Source organism: Lutra lutra, chromosome 4, assembly GCF_902655055.1.
Source record: "Lutra lutra chromosome 4, mLutLut1.2, whole genome shotgun sequence".
NCBI classification, from domain to species: Eukaryota; Metazoa; Chordata; class Mammalia; order Carnivora; family Mustelidae; genus Lutra; species Lutra lutra.
Window position 1 is genome coordinate 37158659 of NC_062281.1, and position 21321 is coordinate 37179979.

Here is a 21321-nt window from a genome sequence, read left to right on the forward strand (position 1 = left end):
AGTCCCAGATATGAAAAGACCAAAAAGATTATATAAAGTGGATAGGCTACATGCAAATAACATTAATGCTTTTTAAGCCTTTTAAGTGTTCTTGGTTGGTAATACTATGGATTACACTACAGAAATTGCTTCCCTTCTTATCTATAATCTAGGTGCTAGATTCTGTGAGGTTAGGAGACACCTCCTTGTCACACCACAAGAGGCACTCAATAAATAGTCCTCGAATGAGGAAACGTTAAGCTTTTATTTCGTATGGCCACCATGTGTCAGGCACAGAGTAAATTATAGTAATCCTTGGAAGCAATATAGAATTGATTAAAAAAATGGAACATCATTAAAAAAAAAATCTATTTAAAACTGTGTTAAGAGTTAAGACCCAAAATGGCATGACTGAAAAGTCGTGGTACAGATTTCACGAGCCATCCTTGGAAAGCACCCGAATAGAGCATGAGCCGTAGATACAGCCTGCCTGCCGGCTTCACCACTGACAAAGTCTGTCGATTGAAGGAAGTTTCTTAACTTCTCTGTGCCTCTGTTTCCCCAACTGTATATGAGAATCAGGTCAGTCCTTACTTCAGGTGGTTGTTGTGAGAATGAGTTTACTCACGTTAAGTATTCCGAACCATATGTGGCATAGAATAAATTCTCTCAGAGCGTTCGCTAGTTTGCCTCACTCATGGGCATGTTTGAGCACTAGACCTTGTCAGTGTGGAGTTCATGGAAGGATCGTAATAATGTTTGTTGATAAATTATAACATCAATAAACTAAAATGTGAGGTGGGGGTAGAAGTGAAAGTAGAGAATTTTTATATGCTATTCAAGTTAACTTATCAGCTTAAGATGGGATGTTAGAACTATATGACATTTTATGTGAGTCTCAGGGTAACCACAAAGGAACAACCCATAGTAGGTATACACAAAATTTTGATAATGGTATCAAAACTCATTACCACAAAAAGCAATCAAATCATAAAGACAGCTAAAGAGAAAGGGACAAAGGCACCATAAAACAATCCAAAAACAGTGAACAAATTAGCAATAGTAAGTCCTTACCTATCAATAATTACTTTAAGTGTGAATTAAATTAAATCCAATTAAATTAAATCCAATCAAAAGACAGACTGGTTAAATGGAAAAAAAAAACCACTAGAGCTAATGATAAAGAGACTTTTTCACTTTAAGATCATACAGGCTAAAAGTGAAGAGTATGAAAAAAAAAGATATTCCAAGGAAATAGTAATCAAAGGGGGGGTTACTTTTATTTAAAAAAAAAATTTTGTGTTACAAATGGTCACAAGTGACAAGGAAGTTCATTATATAGTGATAGAGGGATCAATTCATCAAAAAAGTATAACGATTATAAATTTTAGGCATCCAACACTACAGCACTAAAATATATAAAGCAAATACTGAGGGAAGTAAAAAGACATCAACAGGGACACCTAGGTGGCTCAGACTTTAAGGCGTCTGCCTTGGGCTCATGACCCCAGGGTCCTGGAATCAAGCCCCACATTGGGCTCCCTACTCAGCTGGAAGTCAGCTTCTCCCTCTCCCTCTGCCTGCTGTTCCCCCTGCTTGTGTTCTTGGTCAAATAAAATCTTAGGGCACCTGGGTGGCTCAGTGGGTTAAAGCCTCTGCCTTCGGCTTGGGTCATGATCTCAGGGTCCTGGGATCCAGCCCTGAATTGGGCTCTCTGCTCTGTGGAGAGTCTGCTTCCTCCTCTCTCTGCCTGCCTCTCTGCCTGCTTGTGATCTCTGTCTGTCAAATAAATAAAATCTTTAAAAATAAATAAATAAAAAATAAAGAGAATCAACAGCAATATAATATGGTGGAGAACTTAAATAACACTCTCAACCATGATTAGATCACCCAGGCAGAGAATTTGTAAGGACACAGTGGATTTCAACAGCCCTATAGACTAAATGGACTTAATAGACCTACAGAAAATTCTATCCAACAGTAAAATACACATTCTTTTCAAGTGGTAATGGAACAATCTTCAAGAGGGACATGTTAGACTATAAGACAAGTATCAACAAATTCAAAAAGATAGAAATTACATTAAGCATTTTTTAAAACCACAATGGTATGAAACTAGAAATCGGTAAAAAAGAAAATTCGCAAACACATGAAAGTTCAACACTTTTTTTTTTTTTTAATTTACTTGACAGACAGAGCAAGAGCAAGTAGGGGGAACAGCAGAAGGAAGAGGAGAAGCAGGCTCTCCACTGAGCAGGGACCCTGATGCAGTGTTTGGTCCCAGGACCTTGGGATCATAACCTGAGCTGAAGGCAGATGCTTAACCAACTGAGCCACCCAGGCACCCTCAACATACTCTTGAACAACTGATATATCAAAGAAGAAATCAATCAAAAAATATCTTGAGACAAATGGAAATTGGAACACAATACCAAAACTTAAAGGATACAATGAAAGAACGTCTAAGAGGAAAGTATGAAAAGTTGATTTTCATACTACCTTAAGGGGGGAAAAAATATCTCAAATAAACAACCTAACAGTACACCCCAAGGAGCTAGAAAAAGAACAAACTAGGCCCAAAGTCACCTGAAGGAAGTAAATGAAATCAAAGAAATAAATGAAAGACAACAGGACAAAAATAGACAAGATTAACAAAATAAAAATAGCTTCTTTAAAAATACAAAGAACTAAGAAAACAAAAAACAAACAAACAAACAAAAATCTACAAACCTTTAGCTAAACTCACCAAGAGGGGGGAAAAAAAAAGGACTCAAAATCAGAAAGAGGAGCCATTACAATTGATAGCACAGAAATAAGAACAAAGGATTAGAGACCACTATGAAAAATTATACACCAAGAAACTGGACAGCCTAGAAGAAATGGATAAAATCCTACATACAACCAACAGACTAATGAAGTATAGAAACCCTATGCAAACCAATGATGAGCAAGGAGATGAAGTATTAAGAAACAAACAAAACTTCCCAACAAATAAGTTTCAGGACCACATGGCTTCATTAGTGAATTCTACAGAACATTTAGAGAAAAACTAACACTAATATTTCTCAAACTCTCCCCCAAAATTGAAAAGGCACTCTGAATCTAATTTTAAAAGACCAGTATTACAATGATACCAAAGTCAGATAAAGACACTACAAGAAAAGGACACTGAAGATCAATATCCTTGATGACCATAGGTGCAAAAATGCTCAATGAAATAATAACTGAATTCAACAATACATTACAATGATCACGTAAAAGGACCAAACAAGATACATACCAGAAATGTAAGCAAAGCTCAACATACAAAAATCAATATACATCATATTAATTAAATGACAAATAAAATCTTATCTTAGTAGATGCAGAAAAAGTATTTTGACAAAACCCAACATTCATTCATGATAAGAACTTTCAACAAATATAGAAGGAACTTCACACAAAAAAGGACATGTATGATGGTCCCAGGGCTAACATTATACTCAAGAGTGAAAGGTTGAAAATTTTCCTCTAAGATCGGGAACTAGACAAGGATGCCCACTCTCACCACTTATATTCAATATAGTACTGGAGGTCCTAGCCAGAGCAATTAGGAAAGAGAAAGAAATAAAGGGCATTCAAATCAGGAAGAAGTAAAGTGGTCACTATTTGCAGATGATAGGACATTGTTTATAGGAAATCCTTAAGATTTCATAAAAATACTGTTAGAATAAATGAATTCAGTAAACTGAAATGGTTCCAAATTAATGTACAAAAATCAGTTGCATTTCTATATACTAGCAATGAAATATCTGAGTAAAGAAAACAATCCCATTTATAATAGCAACAAAAGGAATAAAGTACTTAGGAATAAATTTAACCAAGGAAGTGAAAGACCTGTATACTGAAAACTATAAAACATTGATAAAAGAAATTAAAGAAGACACAAATAAGTGGAATGTTATCCTATGTTCACAGATTGGAAGAATATTTTTAAAATGTCCATTCTCCCAAAGCCATCTATAGACTCAATGAGATGACTATCAAAATTCCAATGGTATTTTTCACAAAAATAGAGGAAACAATCCTAAAATTGATATGGAACTTCCAAAGACTCTGAAAAAGAACAAAGCTGGAGGCATAACACTTCCTGATTCAAACTATTATTACAAAAGTATAGTTATCAAAATAGTATGGTATTGGCATAAAAACAGACCTATCAGTTAGTAGAACAGAATGGAGATCCTAGAAATAAAGTTCCACACATACAGTCACTAATATTTGACAAGGATGCTAAGAATATGCAAGAGAAAACAGTGTCTCCAATAAATTCTTGTGGGAAAACTGGATATTCACATGCAAAAGAATGAAATTGAACCCCTATTATATACTCCTCATAAAAATTAACTCAAAATGGACTAAAGACTTAAACATAAGACCTGAAACCACAAAACACACAGTGAACACATACAGAAAAAGCTCCTTGATATTGGTCTTGGCAATCAATTTTTGTATACAGAACACCAAAACACAAACAAGTAGGCCTACGTCAAACTAAAAATCTTCTGCACAACAAAAAATGAAAGAGCATTTTCATCATTTCATCTCACATTATGAAATGTGAGATAATATTTGAAAGCCATATATATGGAAAGGGTTAATATGCAAAATACATAAGATAATTCTGTAACTCAATAGCAAAAAATAATCTGACTAAAAACATGGGCAAAGACAAAACAAGTCTTTCTTCAGAAGACTGAAATCATATTAAGCATCATTTCAAAGTATAGTAGTAGAAAACTTGAAATCAATTACAGGAGGAAATGTGGAAAATTTGTAACTATGTGGGGATTAAACAACATGCTACTGAACAACCAATGGATCAAAAGAAATAAAAATAAATCCCTTTAAGGCAACCGAAAATGGAAATACAACATACCAAAATGGAAATATAACATACCAAAACTTATGGGATGCAGCAAAAACAGTTCTAAGAGGTAAGTTCATAATGATAAATGCCTACATCAAAAAAACAAGGAAAATCTCAAATAAACAACATAACTGGACACCTCAAACAAGAAAAGAACAAAGCCCAAGGTTAGTAAAATGGAAGGAAATAACAAAGATCAGGAGAAAATAAATAAAACAGACTAAAAGGACAATAGGAAAAAAAAATCAAATGACTAAGATCTGGGGTTTCTTTTTTTGAACAAAATCCACAAACCTTTAGCTAGACACACAGGGGAGTGGAGGAGAGAGACAAAAATCAACTACTATCAGAAATGAAGGAGGAGGGGCGCCTGGGTGGCTCAGTGGGCTAAAGCCTCTGCCTTCAGCTCAGGTCATGATCCCAGGGTCCTGGGATTGAGCTCCGCATCCGGCTCTCTGCTCAGCAGGGAGCCTGCTTCCTCCTCTCTCTCTGCCTGCCTCTCTGCCTACCTGTGATCTCTGTCAAATAAATAAATAAAATCTTAAAAAAAAAAAAGAAATGAAGGAGGAGACATTGTATTCTGATGATACAGAAATACAAAGGATTGTAAGAGTACTATACCAATTATACACTAACAAATCAATGTAGAAGAATGGGTAAATTGCTAGACTCATACAACCTACCATGGAAGTACTTAAGCATGAAGAAAGAGAAAATCTGAAAAGATTCAGTACTAGTAAGGAGATTGAATCAGTAGTCAAAAACCTTCCACCAAATGTAAGTCCAGGATGAGATGGTTTAGCTGTTGAATTCTATAAAACTTTTAAGTAAGAATACCAGCCTTCTCAAACTCTTCCAAAAATAGAAAAACAGGGAATACTTCTAAACTCACTTATGAGTTTAGCATTATCTTAATATCAAAAATCAGACAAGGACACCACAAAAACAAAACAAAACAAAAACAAAAAATTACAGGCCAATATCCCTGATGAACACAGTTGCAAAAATCCTCAACAAAATATTAACAAACCAAATTTAACAATACATTAGAAGGATCACACCATGATAAGAGAGATCTATTCCAGGGATGTAAGGATGATTCAGTGTCCACAAATTAGTCAATACACCACACTAACAAAGGATAAAAATCATATGATCAATAAATGCAGAAAAAGCATTTAATGAAATTCAACATCCATTTATGATAAAGAAAAGAGAATCCCAACAAAATGGGTATAGGGTGATATGCATAAACATAATAAAAGCTATAGAAGAGAAGCCCACGATTAATATATGCAATGGTGAAAAGCTTTTTGCTTGTCAGAAGCAGAATAACACAAGGATGCCTACTCTCCCCACTTTTATTCAACAATTTAATATTGGAAGTCCTAGCCAGAGCAATTAGGCAAGAAAAATAGAAAGTATCAAAATTGGAAAGGAAGAAGTAAAATGGTCACTATTTGCAAATGACATTATATGTAGAAAACCTTAAAGTTTCCATGAAAATGGTTAGAACTAATAAATCCAGTAATATTGCAGTATATGAAATCAATATGAAAATCTGTTGTATTTCAGTTATCAGATATCAGAAAAATTAACAGTCATAAGTTGTAACATAAAGAATGATTATAGGAATCACTATAGGAATAGGTTTCACCAAGGAGGTAAAAGACTAGTACATTAGACAGTATCAGACACTAAGTAAAAGGAATTGAAGAGGATACAAATAAATGGAAAGATACCCTGTGCTCATGGATTGGAAGAATTAACATTGTTAAAATGCCCATACAATCTAACGCAATCTACAGATTAAATGCAATCTCTATCAAAATTCCAATGGAATTTTTCACACAAATAGACCAAAACAATCCCCAAACTTGTATGGAACCATAAAAAACCCTAAATAGCCAAAACAATCTTGAGAAAGAACAAAGCCAGCAGCCTCATGAGCCCAGATTTCAAGCTAAATTACAAAGCTATAATAATCATGTGATATTGGCATAAAACAGACACATAGATCAATGCAACAAAATAGCCCAGAAATCAACCTATGAGGCAAGAATGTACAGTAAGGAAAGGATATGCTCTTCAATAAATGGTGCTGGAAAAACAGGACAGCCAAGAGTAAAAGAATGAAACTGGAGCACTACCTTATACCATACACAAAAATTAACTCAAAATGGAATTAAAGACTTGAATGTAAGACCTGAACCCATAAAAATCCTAGAAGAAAGCTTGGCAGTAACTCCTTGACACCAGTCTTGGGGGTGGTTTTTTGGATTTGACACCAAAAACTAAAAACTAATACTACAACATAAACAAAAAACAAAGTAGGACTACATTATACTAAGAAGCTCTGCACGACAAAGGAAACCATCAATAAAATGACGAGACATCAGTGAAATACTAGCAAACAGAATCCAATAATGCATTAAAAAATCATTTACCACCATCAAATGAGATTTATTCCAGGGATACAAGGATAGTTCAGTATGTACAAAATCAACATGATACAGGACATCGATGAGAAAAAGGATAAAAACCATACAATCATCTTAATAGGTGTGGAAAAAGCATTTTACAAAGTACAACACCCATTTATGATAAATGCTATCAACAATATATATAAACCCACAGCTAACGTCATACTTAATGGTGAAAAATGGGGAGCTTTTCCTTTAAGATCAGGAACAAGACAAGGATGTCCCCTCTCACCACTTCTATTCAACATAGTACAGAAAGTCCTAGCTGTAGCAATCAGGCAACAGTAAAATGCATCTAAATTGATAAAGAAGCCAAACTTTTGCTCTTGGCAGATGACATGATACTATATTTAGAAAGCCCTAAAGACTACCAAAAAGCTATTAGAATTCATAAATTAATTCAGTTAAGTTGCAGAATTCAAAATCAATACACAAATCTGTTGCATTTCTATACACTAATGATGAAGTAGCAGAAAGAGAAATGACGAGAACAATCTCACTTACAAGTGTACCCAAAAAAATAAGAAAATACCTAGGAATAAACTTAACCAAGGAAATAAAAGACCTGTATTCTGAAAACTATAAAACATTGGTGAAAGAAATTAAATAGAACACAAATGAAAAGACATTCCACGCTTATAGATTAGAAGAACCAATATTGTTAAAATAGACATACTACCCCAAGCAGTCTACAGATTTAAAGTAATCCTTATCAAAATACCAATATTTATCACAGAACTAGAATAACAAAAATTTATGTGCAACCACTAAAGACCCTAAATAGTCAAATAATCTAAGAGCAAAGCTGGAGGTATCGTAGTCCGAGATTAAGATACTGCAAAGCTGTAGTAATCAAAACAGTATGGCACTGGCACAAAAACAGGCACACAGATCAACAGAACAGAATAGAGTGCCCAGAAAATAAACCCACCCTTACATGGTTAATCTGTGAGAAGAGAATACATGATGAGTAAAGGAGAAGAGAATACATGATGAGTAAAAGATAGTATCTTCAAGAAATGATGCTGGGAAAACTGGGCAGCTACAAGAAAGAGAATGGAACTGGACCACTTTCTTACATCATACACAAAATAAATTCAGAATAAATTAAAAACCTAAATGTGAGACTTGAAACCATAAAACTAGAAGAAAATAGGCAGTAATTTCTTTGATACCAGCCATAGAAGCTTTTTTTTTTTTTTTTTTTTTTCTGGAGGCCTCCTCAGGAAAGGAAAACAAGAAGAAGAATAAACTATTGGGACTACACTATCCAATAAGGGGCTAATACCCAAGATCTATAAAGAACTTATAGAACTCAATAGCCCCAAACCAAACAATCCAATTAAAATGGGCAGAGTGGGGTGCCTGGGTGACTCAGTTGTTAAGCATCTGCCTTCAGCTCAGGTCATAATCCCTGGGTCCGGAGATCAAGTCCTGCATCAGGCTCCCTGCTCAGGGGAAGCCTGCTTCTTCCTCTTCCACTCCCCCTGCTTGTGTTCCCTCTCTCACTCCTTCTCGGTCAAATAAATAAATATTTAAAAAATAAAAAATAAAATAAAATGGGCAGAGGACCTGAACTGACATTTTTCCAGTGAAGATCTACAGATGTCCAACAGACACATGAAAAATGCTCAACATCACTCATCAGGGAAATGCAAATCAAAACCACAATGAGATACCACCTCACATCTGTTAGAAGGGTGAAAATCTAAAAGACAAGAAATAATAAGCATCGGTGAGGATGGGGAGAAAAAAGGAACCCTCATGCACTGTTCATGGGAATACAAATTGGTATAGCCCCTGTGGAAAAAGTACGGAAGTTCCTTAAAGAATTAAAAATAGAATTAGCATATGATATAATAATTCTAGTACTGGGTATTTACCCAAAGAAAACCAAAACATTGATTTGAAAAGACATATGCATCCTTATGAGTATTACAGCATTATTTACAATAGCCAAGATATGGAAACAACCCAAGTGTCTAACCATAGATGAATGGATAAAAAAAGGTGTGTGTGTGTGTGTGTGTGTGTAAACACATACATACATATACATATACATATATATACACACATATACATAATGGAATATCATAGAACCATAAAAAGAGGGAGATTGTGCCATTTCCCAAGTTATAGATGGGCCTAGTAATGTAAGTCAATCAGAGAAAGATAAATACCATAGGATTTCACTCATATGTGGAATTTAAGAAATAAAGCCAAGAAAGAAAAAAGAAACAAAAACCAGACTCTCAAGTACAAAGAAACCTTGCCAGAGAGAAGGTGGATGAGAGGATGGGTGAAATAGATGAAGGGGGTTAACAGTACTCTTATCACAATGAGCACTGAGTAATATATGGAAATGCAGCATCCTTATGTTATACAACTGAAACTAATTAACACTGTATGTTGATTATACTTCAATTAAAAAGATTAAATGGCAAAAAAAAAGAGAAAAGGCAACCTACTGTATGGACAAAAATCTTTGCAAGATATATATCTGATAAAGGCTTACTACACAACATATATAAAGAATTCCTACAACTCAATAGCAAAAAAAAAAATCCAAAAGTATGCAGAGGATCTGGAGATGACTGATGGCCAATAAGACTTGAAAAGATGTTCAACATCACTTATCAGGAAAATGCAAATCAAAACCACAATGAGACGTCACTTTACACCTGTCTGAATGACTATTATCAAAAAGACAAAAACAATTGTTGGCAAGGATGTAGGTGAAAGGAACCGGATCCCTTGTGCACTGTTGGTGAGAGTGTGAATTGGTGCAGTCGATATAAACAGCATGGAGTTTCCTTAAAATATTAAAAATAGTAACTCAAAAAAATATTTAATCCCCCCCAGTCATTGCAGCATTATTTACAATAGCCAAGACATGGAACCAACAGAAGTGTTGGATGAATGAATAAAAAAAAAATGGGGGTTCTTGGCAGCTCAGTCAGTTGATCACCTGCCTTTGGTTCAGGTCATGATTCATGGGTCCTGGGACCAAGCTCAGCATGGGCTCCCTGCTCAGCAGGGATCCTGCTTCTCCCTCTCCCCCTGCCACTTCCCTTGCTTAAACACGTTAATAAAAATCTTAAAAAAAAAAAAAAGAAAAAGAAAATATGGTGTATGTATATTTATATGATAGAATGGAATATTAGTCATTTTTTAAAAAAGGGAAATCTTTTTGAGAAAATCATTTGAAACAACATGGATAGACCTCGAGGGCATTAGGTTAAATGAAATAAGTCAGGCAGAGAAAGGCAAATACCATACCATCTCACTTACTGTGTGGAATCTAAAAAAAAAAAAAACAAAAAACAAAAAACAAAACCAAGAAAAACAAAACCAGAAAAACTCTAAATCAATAGAGAATAGTGGGAAGGTAGTCAAAAAGGTACAAATTTCCAATTATAAAACAAATTTCTGGGGATACAATGCACAGCAAGGTAACTATAGTTAATACTGTATTGCATATTTGAAAGTTAAGAGTTAAGTCCTAAAATTTCTTATCACAAGGAAAAATATTTTAAGTATCTGTGGGAATAGATGGTAACTAGGCTTATTGTGATGATCATATCACAATATTTGCAAATATTGAATCATTCTATTACACACCTGAAACATGTTTGATGTCAATTATATCTAAATGTTAAAAAATGGGCAAAGGGCCTGAATAGATATTTTTCTAAAGGTTTACAAATAGGCAACAGGTACATAAAAAGGTGCTCATTATCACTAATCATCAGGGAAGTAAAAATCAAAACCACAAGGAGATGTCACCTCACACGGTTAGAATGGCTTCTATCAAAAACGAAAGAGATAACAAGCATTGACCAAAGTGCGGAGAAAAGGGGACCCTTGTGCACCAATTCAGTGTTGGTGGGAATGTAAGTTAGTGCAGCCACAATGGAAAGCAGCATGGAGATTACTAAAAATATTAAAAATAGAACTACCACATGATCCAGCAATCTCACTCCTGGCTATAAGGAAATGAAATCACATCGCAAAGAGATATTTGGGGGCAACTGAGTGGCTCCGTTAAGCGTCTGTCTTTGGCTCAGATCATGCCTGGGATCAAGCCCCACTTTTGGCTCCCTGATCAGCAGGGAGTATGCTCCTTCCTCTGCCTGCCACTGCCCCTGCTTGTGCTCTTGCTTTCTGACAAATTTAAAAGGGTGGGGGGAGAGAAAGAGAGAGAGAGAGAGATTTGCACCTCCAAGTTCATTGCAGCATTATCATAATAGTCAAGACATGGAAACAATCTTAAGTGTCCGGGAATGGATGAATTGATAAAGAAAATGTGATACGCGCGCGCGCGCACACACACACACACACACATACACACACACACACACACACACACACACACACGAGTATTAATTGGCCACAATAAAGAAGGAAGTCCTGACATTTGCAATAACATGGATGGATCTTGAGGACATTATGCAAAGCAAAGTCAGATAGAGAAGGACAAACAGATGATCTCTCTTCTGTGTGGAACCTAAAGTAACTGAATTCATAGAATGAGTAGACTGGTGGTTGCCAGGGATGACAGGTAGAGGAATGATGGACAACAGGTAACCGGTTCCAGTTGGGAGGTGAATGAAGTCTGGAGATGGCATATACGGCATGGTGCTCATAGTTAATACTATATTGTACTATATTGTATATTTGAAAGTTGTTAGGAGTGGATTTGAAATGTTCTCACTACAAAACACCCAAATACAAAAATACAAATGGTAGATGAGGTGGTAAACATATTACCGCAATTACTTCTCAATATGCACATATATCAAATGATCATGTTGTACCTCTCAAACTTACCCAGTGTTATAGGTCAAGCATATCTCAGTAAAGTTGGGAAAAATAACATACTCTGGCAAAAAAGTAATGTTCATTGAATGAGTCAAGAGCAGACTGGAGGTTCTGTCCCAGGTCAGCTTCAGCGCTGGCTTAGTGAAATGAAGGAAGTGGCAACTTGGACAATGCTAGGAGGCGGAGGCATGCCCCAAACAGGTGGAAGAAAGTTCCCAGGGGAATGGGCTCTGCTTTGCTGCCCTGAAGACTGGGCCAGATCCCAGAGCCTACCTGATCAGCCTCTACCAGGGGACACCCAAGGACACCCCGGTCTTGGTTTTGGGTGGCCTTCCAGGTCAGTGATGGCCTATTGGCAGGGGAATAACCCTAATGTCCATCTACCCTGGACTGAAAAATCCCAGAGTACAGGTTTTTCAATTTGACAGAGGGAGAGAGAGAAGCAGGCTACCGGCTGAGGAGAGCAGGGATGCAGGGCTTGATCCCAGGGCCCTGGGACATTTCAACTGACTGAGCCACCCAAGTACCCTCTGGAATACAGGTATTAACATGATTTCATAAAGGAAGAAAATGCAGTGTAAGAGTCCACTAACTTGCCCAAGGCCCCGCAACTAAAAGCTACTGGAATAGGAATTCCTCTTGCCATTCTCTTAGGCTCTACACTACACTGCCTCCCTAAACTTAACGGCCTTAAGACTCCATTTCCTTTTCCTAAGACCAGAACCATCAATTCTTCCCAGCTCACAATGTCTGGGGAAATTCAGTGGTAGAACGAACAGAAACGGGAGAGCCTAGCACGCAGTAAGGGTGCAGGAAATAACGGGTGTTCGGCAAGTGTTGTTTCTCCTTCGCTAGTCTCAGATCCCCCTTCAGGTGCTCAGCGCTCATCTCCTCTTGCATTACAGAACAAATGGAGGGATGATGGAGGGAGCTGGGCGGGGGATGGGCGAGGTGAGTGACAGGGATGAAGGAGGGTACTTGTTGGGACGAGCACTGGGTGTTCTGTGTAAGTGATGAATCACTAAATCCTACACCTGAAACCAACTTTACCATACATGTTAACCAACTAGATTTACATAAAAACAAAACAAAAAAAGGACTTTCAGTGTTATCACTGAATCCTAGAATAAACTACTCAGACCAGTGGGGGAGGGGGAGGAAATCACATGTGACCTTGGAAAAGGTCTTCCACTCTGGACCTGTTGGGTCAGTGGCAAGAAGGTGCTCTGGATGTTTGCCCATAAGAGTTAGGAGATTAAGGAACAGGAGGAAGCATGGAAGCAGCCCAGTGCCTGCATAGTGACACAGGTAACTGCAGGTTACCTGCAGCCTCCCCTTACTCCAGTCAGTGACCTTGATCATGGTGGTGGAGGAGGGCAGGAATTCTACCTTGATTTCACTAGAATAAGGGAATTAATACGATTACTTTACACAGCTACTAAAGATGAAAGACTGTTGAAGGAACTTGGGCTGGTTAGTCTAGAGGACACAGGGTTTATAAACCCAGCTAACTGGGTGCTGACACCTTTTAAACGCAGGACTTCCCGGGGATCAAGAGAGGCCCAACCCCTTTTCATCTGATAAGGTTTCCGTTATATTAAAGGGGGAAAAATGTTGAGGTTTCCGCTATATTAATGGGAAAAATCTTTTTTAAAGGAAAAATATTGTGTTAAAAAATACTAAATCGGGGTTATAAATACCAGTGTTGGATTTAATAGATGTTACCACACAAAACTAAAGCTAATATAATTGCACAGGTCCTAGGGCAACTACTAGATTTATGTATTTCTGGAAGATCTTAACTCGCAGAGCACTGCAGGCAGGCACCGGTAACGGGACACAAACGTTTTTCGGTCCTGTCGGGGCACCTACTTTGAGAAAAGGTCAACTTTTTGAGCTTGAGGGCGCATCTGCGTGGAATTGGGTCTCTCACCCCCTCTCCCCCCCTCACACGACAGGCCCATTGGAAGGGGGGCCGGACATTCTACAAGTCGCGGAGTCAGAATGCGGCCCTGGAGCGAACACTTGGAGAGAGGTTTCTCCTCCTCAGGGCATTCTCCTCCCCCCATTCGCCTCCTCCCACTCGCCTTCCCCGCACCCGCACCCCCCCCCACCTCCCCATTCCCACCCTGAGATGATGGGGCAGGGTGGGAAGTAGTTACATGGTTGGGCCATGGGCAGGACATTTATGTAGCTGTAGCAACCATTTTAAACTTTTGTGGGTTCTGATGAAAAATTTTAAAAAAACCTAGAATCTTCTCCCCCAGAGGATTTCGCTCTCCCCACGCACGCACCCACCCAGCCACCCACGCAGCAGGATTTTCCCGCCAAGGAGCCCGGAGAGGTCCATATCCCGGGGTGACCCCCAGCGAGCGTGTACTCCTTCCCAGGCCCCATTGGCCCCTGGGAGGCCGGCTCCCCCGCAGGCCCGGGGCCGCTGCGGCTCTGCCGGAGCTGGGCGGGGCTTGGGGGCGGTGTGGCCGGGGGCCGGCCCCACCTGCGGACGCCGGGGGCGGCGCGGCCAGCCAGCTCTCCACCCCGCGGCCACCGCCCTGGCCACCGCTCCGGGGCTCCGACACTAGACCGCGCTGCTGCAGACCCGCTGCGCAACTGCTCCCGGAGCCCGGATTCGCCGCCACTACCGCGGCTCGGTTTGCCACCGCTGTTCCGGGCCGCCGCCGTGGCCATGAAGATGCACTTCTGTATCCCGGTGTCCCAGCAGCGGCTGGACCCGCTGGGAGGCCGCTACGTGGTGCGCCTGGTGGGGGGGGGGGGGGGGGTCAGGGTCCGAATCGGCTGGGGAAGGTCGGTGACCTGGCGGGGCGGGGGGCTCACTTGCTCGCTCAGCTAACCCGGGACGGTCTGTCTCTGTTGCAGCTGTATTCGGTGTACCTGGACGGGTACCTCTTCTGCAGGGTGCGCTACAGCCAATTGCATCGTTGGAACGAACAGGTGAGCAGGTTCGAGGCAGCTGAGTGCGCCCCAAGACACTGGACTTCTTGAGGACTCCAAGTTCCTAGTCTGTAATTTGGTATCGCTTGGCGTACCTCTCCGTGTATGTAGGCTGCCGCTCCTAACCATCTACAGTTGGGAGATGAGGGAATCGGGCTCAGGTCCTTCTCCTAAACCCTTTCCAGCCCAATGATCCCCAGCGGCCCCACCTGGCAGGGTGCTGAGAGATGGTGGGCCCCATTCCAGTGCCAGCTGTTTCCCCAGGACAATGTCCCCATTCAGAATGAGCATACTCAGCTGAGACCAAGGTGCCTTAGGAATCTCGTACATAGGTATTTAATCTCCTTTCTCCCAGAGTTTCTTAGGCATCTTTAAAAAGTTGTGTCTATTTTGTTTTCAAAAATTGTATTTATAGGCTTCGAGTACTGGCAGGCTGGAAACCTGGGAAACAGATGAATTATCAAGACAGGAGGCCATTTCCCACTATAGTTTCTCACTCAGATGTGCTGGTGGCATTTTCTTTGGGAGGCAGCCTAATTTATTAACCTGCTCTAATGGGTTTTATTGTCCTAATAAGGAAGTGTTATAAGTCTTCAAAATGGGTTAGAGGATTAAAAGAAAGCTCAGAAATAAACTTCACCCTTCCTCTACCTCCCTGCATAGTGTTTTCTTTTTAATCAATTCTTTTTTTAGATTATATACCCTGATTTTAAAGAGAATATACCTAAAATTAGAAAGGAAGGGGAGCCTGGTTACCTCTGTGGGAAGAGCATGTGATTTGATCTCGGGTCCGGAGTTTGAGCTCAGGTTGGGTGCAGAGATTACTTCAAAAATTAAACTCAAAACAAAACCGAGAAACAGACTTGTCCAGGCTATTAACATTTTTGGGAGAATCCTTCCAGGAAATCTGGGTTTCTAGTGAGTCGATACACCTTCTGTTGAAGGGCAGCCGTCAATTTCATTTTTTCACTATTGCAAACATTGCAGTAAACCTTCTTGCTCATATTAGAGGGCATTGGAAAAGTCCATTTTCAAGGTATGATTACATTTCTTTGGAGTCAACCAAAAACAGGTGCAATGAACTTTTGTGTGGTCCTGTCTGAATTGCTAACACCTGCTGCAGTTGCCCCAGAAGGTTCTCAGGAATGATGGTGGTCTGATTCAATAAGGAAGGGCATGGATTCAGACTTCAGCAAGATGAGAAGCTACTTGTGACCAAAACGTGTCTGGGGATTTGAGAGGACTTAAGGAAAGAGAAAGTATAGGTATGTTATGTATTTGGAGGAGAAGGTTGAGGCATCATCTCCCCCACTAATCTGTCTTCCCCAATGTGAGGTGGGGTTGGGGAGGTTGCCATTCACAGTACGTAAAGCATGAGACAGCAATGGGGAGCAGGGGGGGTTGTGGAATTGACTACTCCCTGGCTCGTCACCTTACCTCCTCTCTGACCTTCAATTTTTTTCACCAAAAATAAAAAGAAAATAAGTGGCCGTGGGTGTCCACTTTCCAGGGTACTTGTAAAGAGTATGGGCCAGTTTCTCCCAGAACCTGGGACATGGTATGTGCTCAGTAAACATTTAGGGACCGAAAGTCTTGAAGTCCTGAATCTGGCTCTTCTTAACCAACAGACTCAGAAAAATGCTTGTTTTCAGAAAAAGACCTATCGAATCTTAGCAGGTTCAGAAGCAGAGACATAAAGTGAGTAAACTTTTACTCTAGATCTTCTATTTTGGAAACCATTAACAACAAACTGTTATTCACTTTTTTTTTTTTTTTAAGATTTTATTTATTTGTCAGGGAGAGAGAGTGCACAGCACGGGGAGCAGAGGCAGAGGGGAAGCAGGCAAGGAGCCTGATGCTGGGCTCGATCCCAGGACCCCAGGATCATGACCCGAGTGGAAGGTACATAGTTAACCGACTGAGTCACCCAGGCATCTTTTTTTTTTTTTTTAAGATTTATTTATTTGAGGGAGAAAGGGGTGCCTGTGGTGGGAGGGACAGAGGGAGAGAATCTCATGCAGACTGCCCATTGAGCATGGGGGGCTCAGTCTCAGGACCCAGAAGATCATGATCAGAGGCAAAACCAGGAGTTGGACGCTTAACTGACTGAGCCACCCAGGTGCCCCATTTCAGTGGACTTTTAAATATTGAATTGCCATAGCCTGGTGCTCAACATGGGGTATAGTATAGATATTAATACTTCATATTAAGAGGCACCTGGGTGGCTCAGTCAGTTAAGCACCTGCCTTCAGCTCAGGTCATGATCTCAGGGTCCTGGGATCAAGCCCCATATTGGGCTCCCTGCCCAACAGAGAGTCTCTTTCTCCTCTCTGACCTCCTCCCCCACCTCCGCGTCTCAAATAAATAAATAAAAATAAAAATTATTATTTAAAAAATACTTCATATTTGTCTCAAATTTTTCAAAATCCTAAAGTAGAGATTTCTTTATGCAGTTTCCAACTACCTTACATCTTGTTCTTAGCATTTTTCTCCTTTCAGTAGGAACAACTTCATTTTAAAGAAACTATTTAGAATTTAGGTGGTTATTTGCATTGTTAACTTAAAACCACAACAAGCAGTAATCTGTGTTAAGGTTGGTGCTGAAAGCTTTACATGTAATATCATGTTTAATTTTTATAGTAGTTCTATGAGCGAGGATTATAATTAGCCTCATTTAACAGAGGAAAACCTCTGAGGCACACCTTGCCCCAAATCAAACTGCTAGTAAGTATTGGAGTCAAGATTTGATCTCCAGAACCTGCTCTGGCCCCTTATATTTTGTGGTTTCTTACTGAAGTCAACAAAATAAATTGTATCAGTAAAACAATTGGTTTTACTTGTTACTTGTTACTAAAGTAACAAGCTTTTACTCTTTTTTGTAATAACATAAAATTTCCCAATTTTAGGTGTTCAGTGTAGTGAATTTTGTTAAGTGTACACACTACTACTACCATAATCAGGATAAAGAAAATTTTGCCCTCTATACGTTCCCTTTTCCCCTTTGCCCTTGGTCCTCTCCCTCTACTTCTGACCCCAGGCAACAGAAATCTCTACTTTCTGTCTGAGTTCTGGGATTTTATCGACTATTTTCCAGGATTTTATCGACTGCCCAGCCAGCCTCTGTGGGGTCCACAGTAAGCTCATCAGCATGACTCCCATCTTGTATGTAGTCTGAGTAAGGTTGTCGGATTCAGCAAGTAAAAACACAGGCTCCCCAGTTCAATGTGAATTTCAGATAAACAGCCAAGAAGTTTTTAGGTAAGTAGATTCGTGCAGTATCTGGGACATACTTAACCGGGCATCCTGTGTTTTGTCTGGCAACCCTGAGTCTAAGAAAATCTAGGGGACTCCTCTCAGGCACTTCTCAGCTAGATCTTACTCTTCTATTCCACTGAAGATTTGCAAATGGCTCAGAATTCTTAATCTGACTTACTACAAAACGCTTTTAAAGAGGAAACAATAAAAGGCCCCATCCGTGTGTGCATTGGAGTACGTTTCCTAGGAAGTTCTGTATCCTGATAGAACAAATACGTCATCTTAGAGAATTAACTGATTTATTTAAGAAATATTTACTAAGTTCCTATTAGATGGCATGCACTGTGGTATATTACATGCAGATGGAACTTCGGGACATGTGATTTTTTTTTTTTTTTTAAGATCTTATTTGAGACAGCGTGTGTTTGAGAGAGAGAGCACAAGTCAGGGAGCGGGAGCAGGAGAGGGAGAAGCAGGCTCCCCGCTGAGCCACCCAGGTGCTCCATTTCAGTAGACTCTTAAATACTGAATTGTCACAGCCTGATGCCCAATGTGAGGTATAGAGTATATATTAATACTTCATATTTGGGGACGCCTGGGAGGCTCAGATCATGATCTCAGGGTCCCGGGATCAAGCCCCACATTGGGCTCCCTGCCCAGCAGAGAGTCTGCTTCTCCTCTCTCTCTCTGATCCTCCTCCCCACTCTCTCAGTCTCAAATAAAGTAAAAATAAAAATAATTACTAAAAAATACTTCATATTTGTCTCAAATTTTTCAAAATCCAAAAATAGAGATTTCTTCTTGCAGTTTCCAGCTATCTTACATCTTGTACTTAACATTTTTCCTCTTTCAGGAAACAACTTCATTTTAAAGAAACTGTTTAGAACTTAGGTGGCTATTTGCATCTCAAGTCTCACCTCCCCTGGGAAGTCCTCCTTGATTGCATGAGATGCTTTTCTCTGATTCCCAGGTCACTTCATGTTTAGACCTTGTCATAGTCCTCCTTTTGTGTATAAGTTGCCTTCTCCAGGTTACTTAGTTACAAAAGCCAAATATTTGCATGAAGGAATGAATAAAGGCTGTGGGTATGGTATACCCAGCATGGACTCCTTCTTTAGTAGATGCTCAACAGAGATTTGGTGAAGGAGAAGAAGGAAAAATGAGAGAGAGAAGGGAAAAGTAATGAAAATCTGCCATTCCTTAGTTTATAGGACTTTGGATCTCCCGGAGCTTCAGGTTACTGTGATTATAGTGTAGCTTTGATGTGAAGGTAGAAGGATGACATGTTGATGGTGGCGATGATCGTCTACCCCACGGGACTATTTTGAGGACCAAATGGAAGAATACGCAAGCTCCAGGCTGATGTTCTTTGGTGCCAGATGCCACAGTCTGGATTGCTTTGTGCTGTGATTCTTTATCTGGTGACTCTGGGGTTTTGATTCAAAGGGGCCCTGGAGAGGTGGGATGGCTAAGTCAGCATTAGAAAGGACACTATTTGTGTCTGTAATTCCACTTGTCCCAGGTCACCACTGTGGGGTAAGTGTGGGGAACTGGGAGTGCATAAGGCAGGGAAGGAGAGGCTCTTTTCCATTGGCCAGTAAAGTCCTCTTCATGTTAAAAAGCAGAACTGTCTGATGGAGAAATGCAGGAGATTGTGCTGGGATTAAAAATATATATTATCTAGGGGCGCCTGGGTGGCTCAGTGGATTAAGCCGCTGCCTTCGGCTCAGGTCAGGATCTCAGGGTCCTGGGATCAAGCCCCACATCGGGCTCTCTGCTCAGCAGGGAGTCTGCTTCCTCCTCTCTCTCTCTGCCTGCCTCTCTGCCTACTTGTGATCTCTCTCTCTGTCATAAATAAATAAAATCTTTAAAAAAAAAATATATATATATATATATATTATCTAAACATGGCCTTTCAAAAACAAGCAAAAACTCCAAACAAACAATACATCACATAATAAACGAAAGAGGTGTGCTTTCCTTTGGAGAACTTTGAAGAATCTTTAAAAAGAGTCTTTGGGCTAAACTCAAATACCAAGTAATTCTTAGCATGCTGTTGGTTTTAATGGCTAAACTGTGTGCTGAGACCAGTAGAAAAGGTCATATTTTGCTGGAGTTGAAGAACTTGGGGAGTTCCATGATTGATGTTTGGCAGGCATAACTACTCAGTTTATTACATGTTTATCTTCCGCCTTAAACCAGTATTAGAGAAGGCAGGGGAAAGATTCATTGGGAAGTGAGCTCAGGTTGTAAAACCAGCTGGGAGAGTTTGGGCTGTGTTGGGTATTTGAACCTTAAGCCATGGTGACTTTTCCCCTAGCTCTTGGACTTATGGTAGGGGTTTCCCCAAGATGCTTTCCTGCCCATGGAAAATGCGGATGGCTCTGGTGGCTCAAGGCTGCTGTGATTCAAACCAATTTGGGAACATCTTTGACATTTATGAACGCATGCCTAGGAAGACAGTTGCCTTCTAAAGATCGCTTAATCCATGGATCAAGAAATAGTCACATGCAGAGAAGACCCTTTTCTGCTCCTATTTCATTGAGTTAACAGAGATGGGATACATAAATCCCAGGTTGTTTGAGCAGCCTTGCCTGGTTTGATGCTCCAACTGGGGTGTCTTTGGACAGTGTTTAACATAACACAAAAATTGCCTTGAATTAAAAAAAAACTGTTGCTCTAACATTTTATGCTAACAGATTTAAGGGAGGAAAGGATGCAAACTTCAATGGCTATAGGGGTCGGGCAGGTAATTGAAATGAGAGGCGGGTGCCAGGTGAGAGGCAATGGGGACTGGTGGAAACTGCTTAGGCCTCCTCTAAAGGGGATGATTACCCAAGGAATGTGAACCCAGTGATTCCAGAACCTCTGATTTTTCAAGAAGTGAGAGCATGAGGGTCTTGTTGTTTTGTTTTGTTTTAA

The 21321-nt window shown here is 39.9% G+C and overlaps 1 protein-coding gene across 1 annotated transcript in view; it reads left to right on the forward strand.

Annotated features, from left to right (window-relative positions):
• The first annotated feature begins 14813 nt into the window (after nt 1-14813).
• Nucleotides 14814-21321, forward strand: part of SNX31 (sorting nexin 31) — a 59177-nt gene continuing 52669 nt past the window's right edge. Inside the window, exons 1-2 of the mRNA XM_047727237.1 lie at nt 14814-14944; nt 15070-15144. Of these exons, the coding sequence (XP_047583193.1) occupies nt 14879-14944; nt 15070-15144 (141 nt within the window). The 5' untranslated portion in view covers nt 14814-14878. The remainder of the gene's footprint in view (nt 14945-15069; nt 15145-21321) is intronic.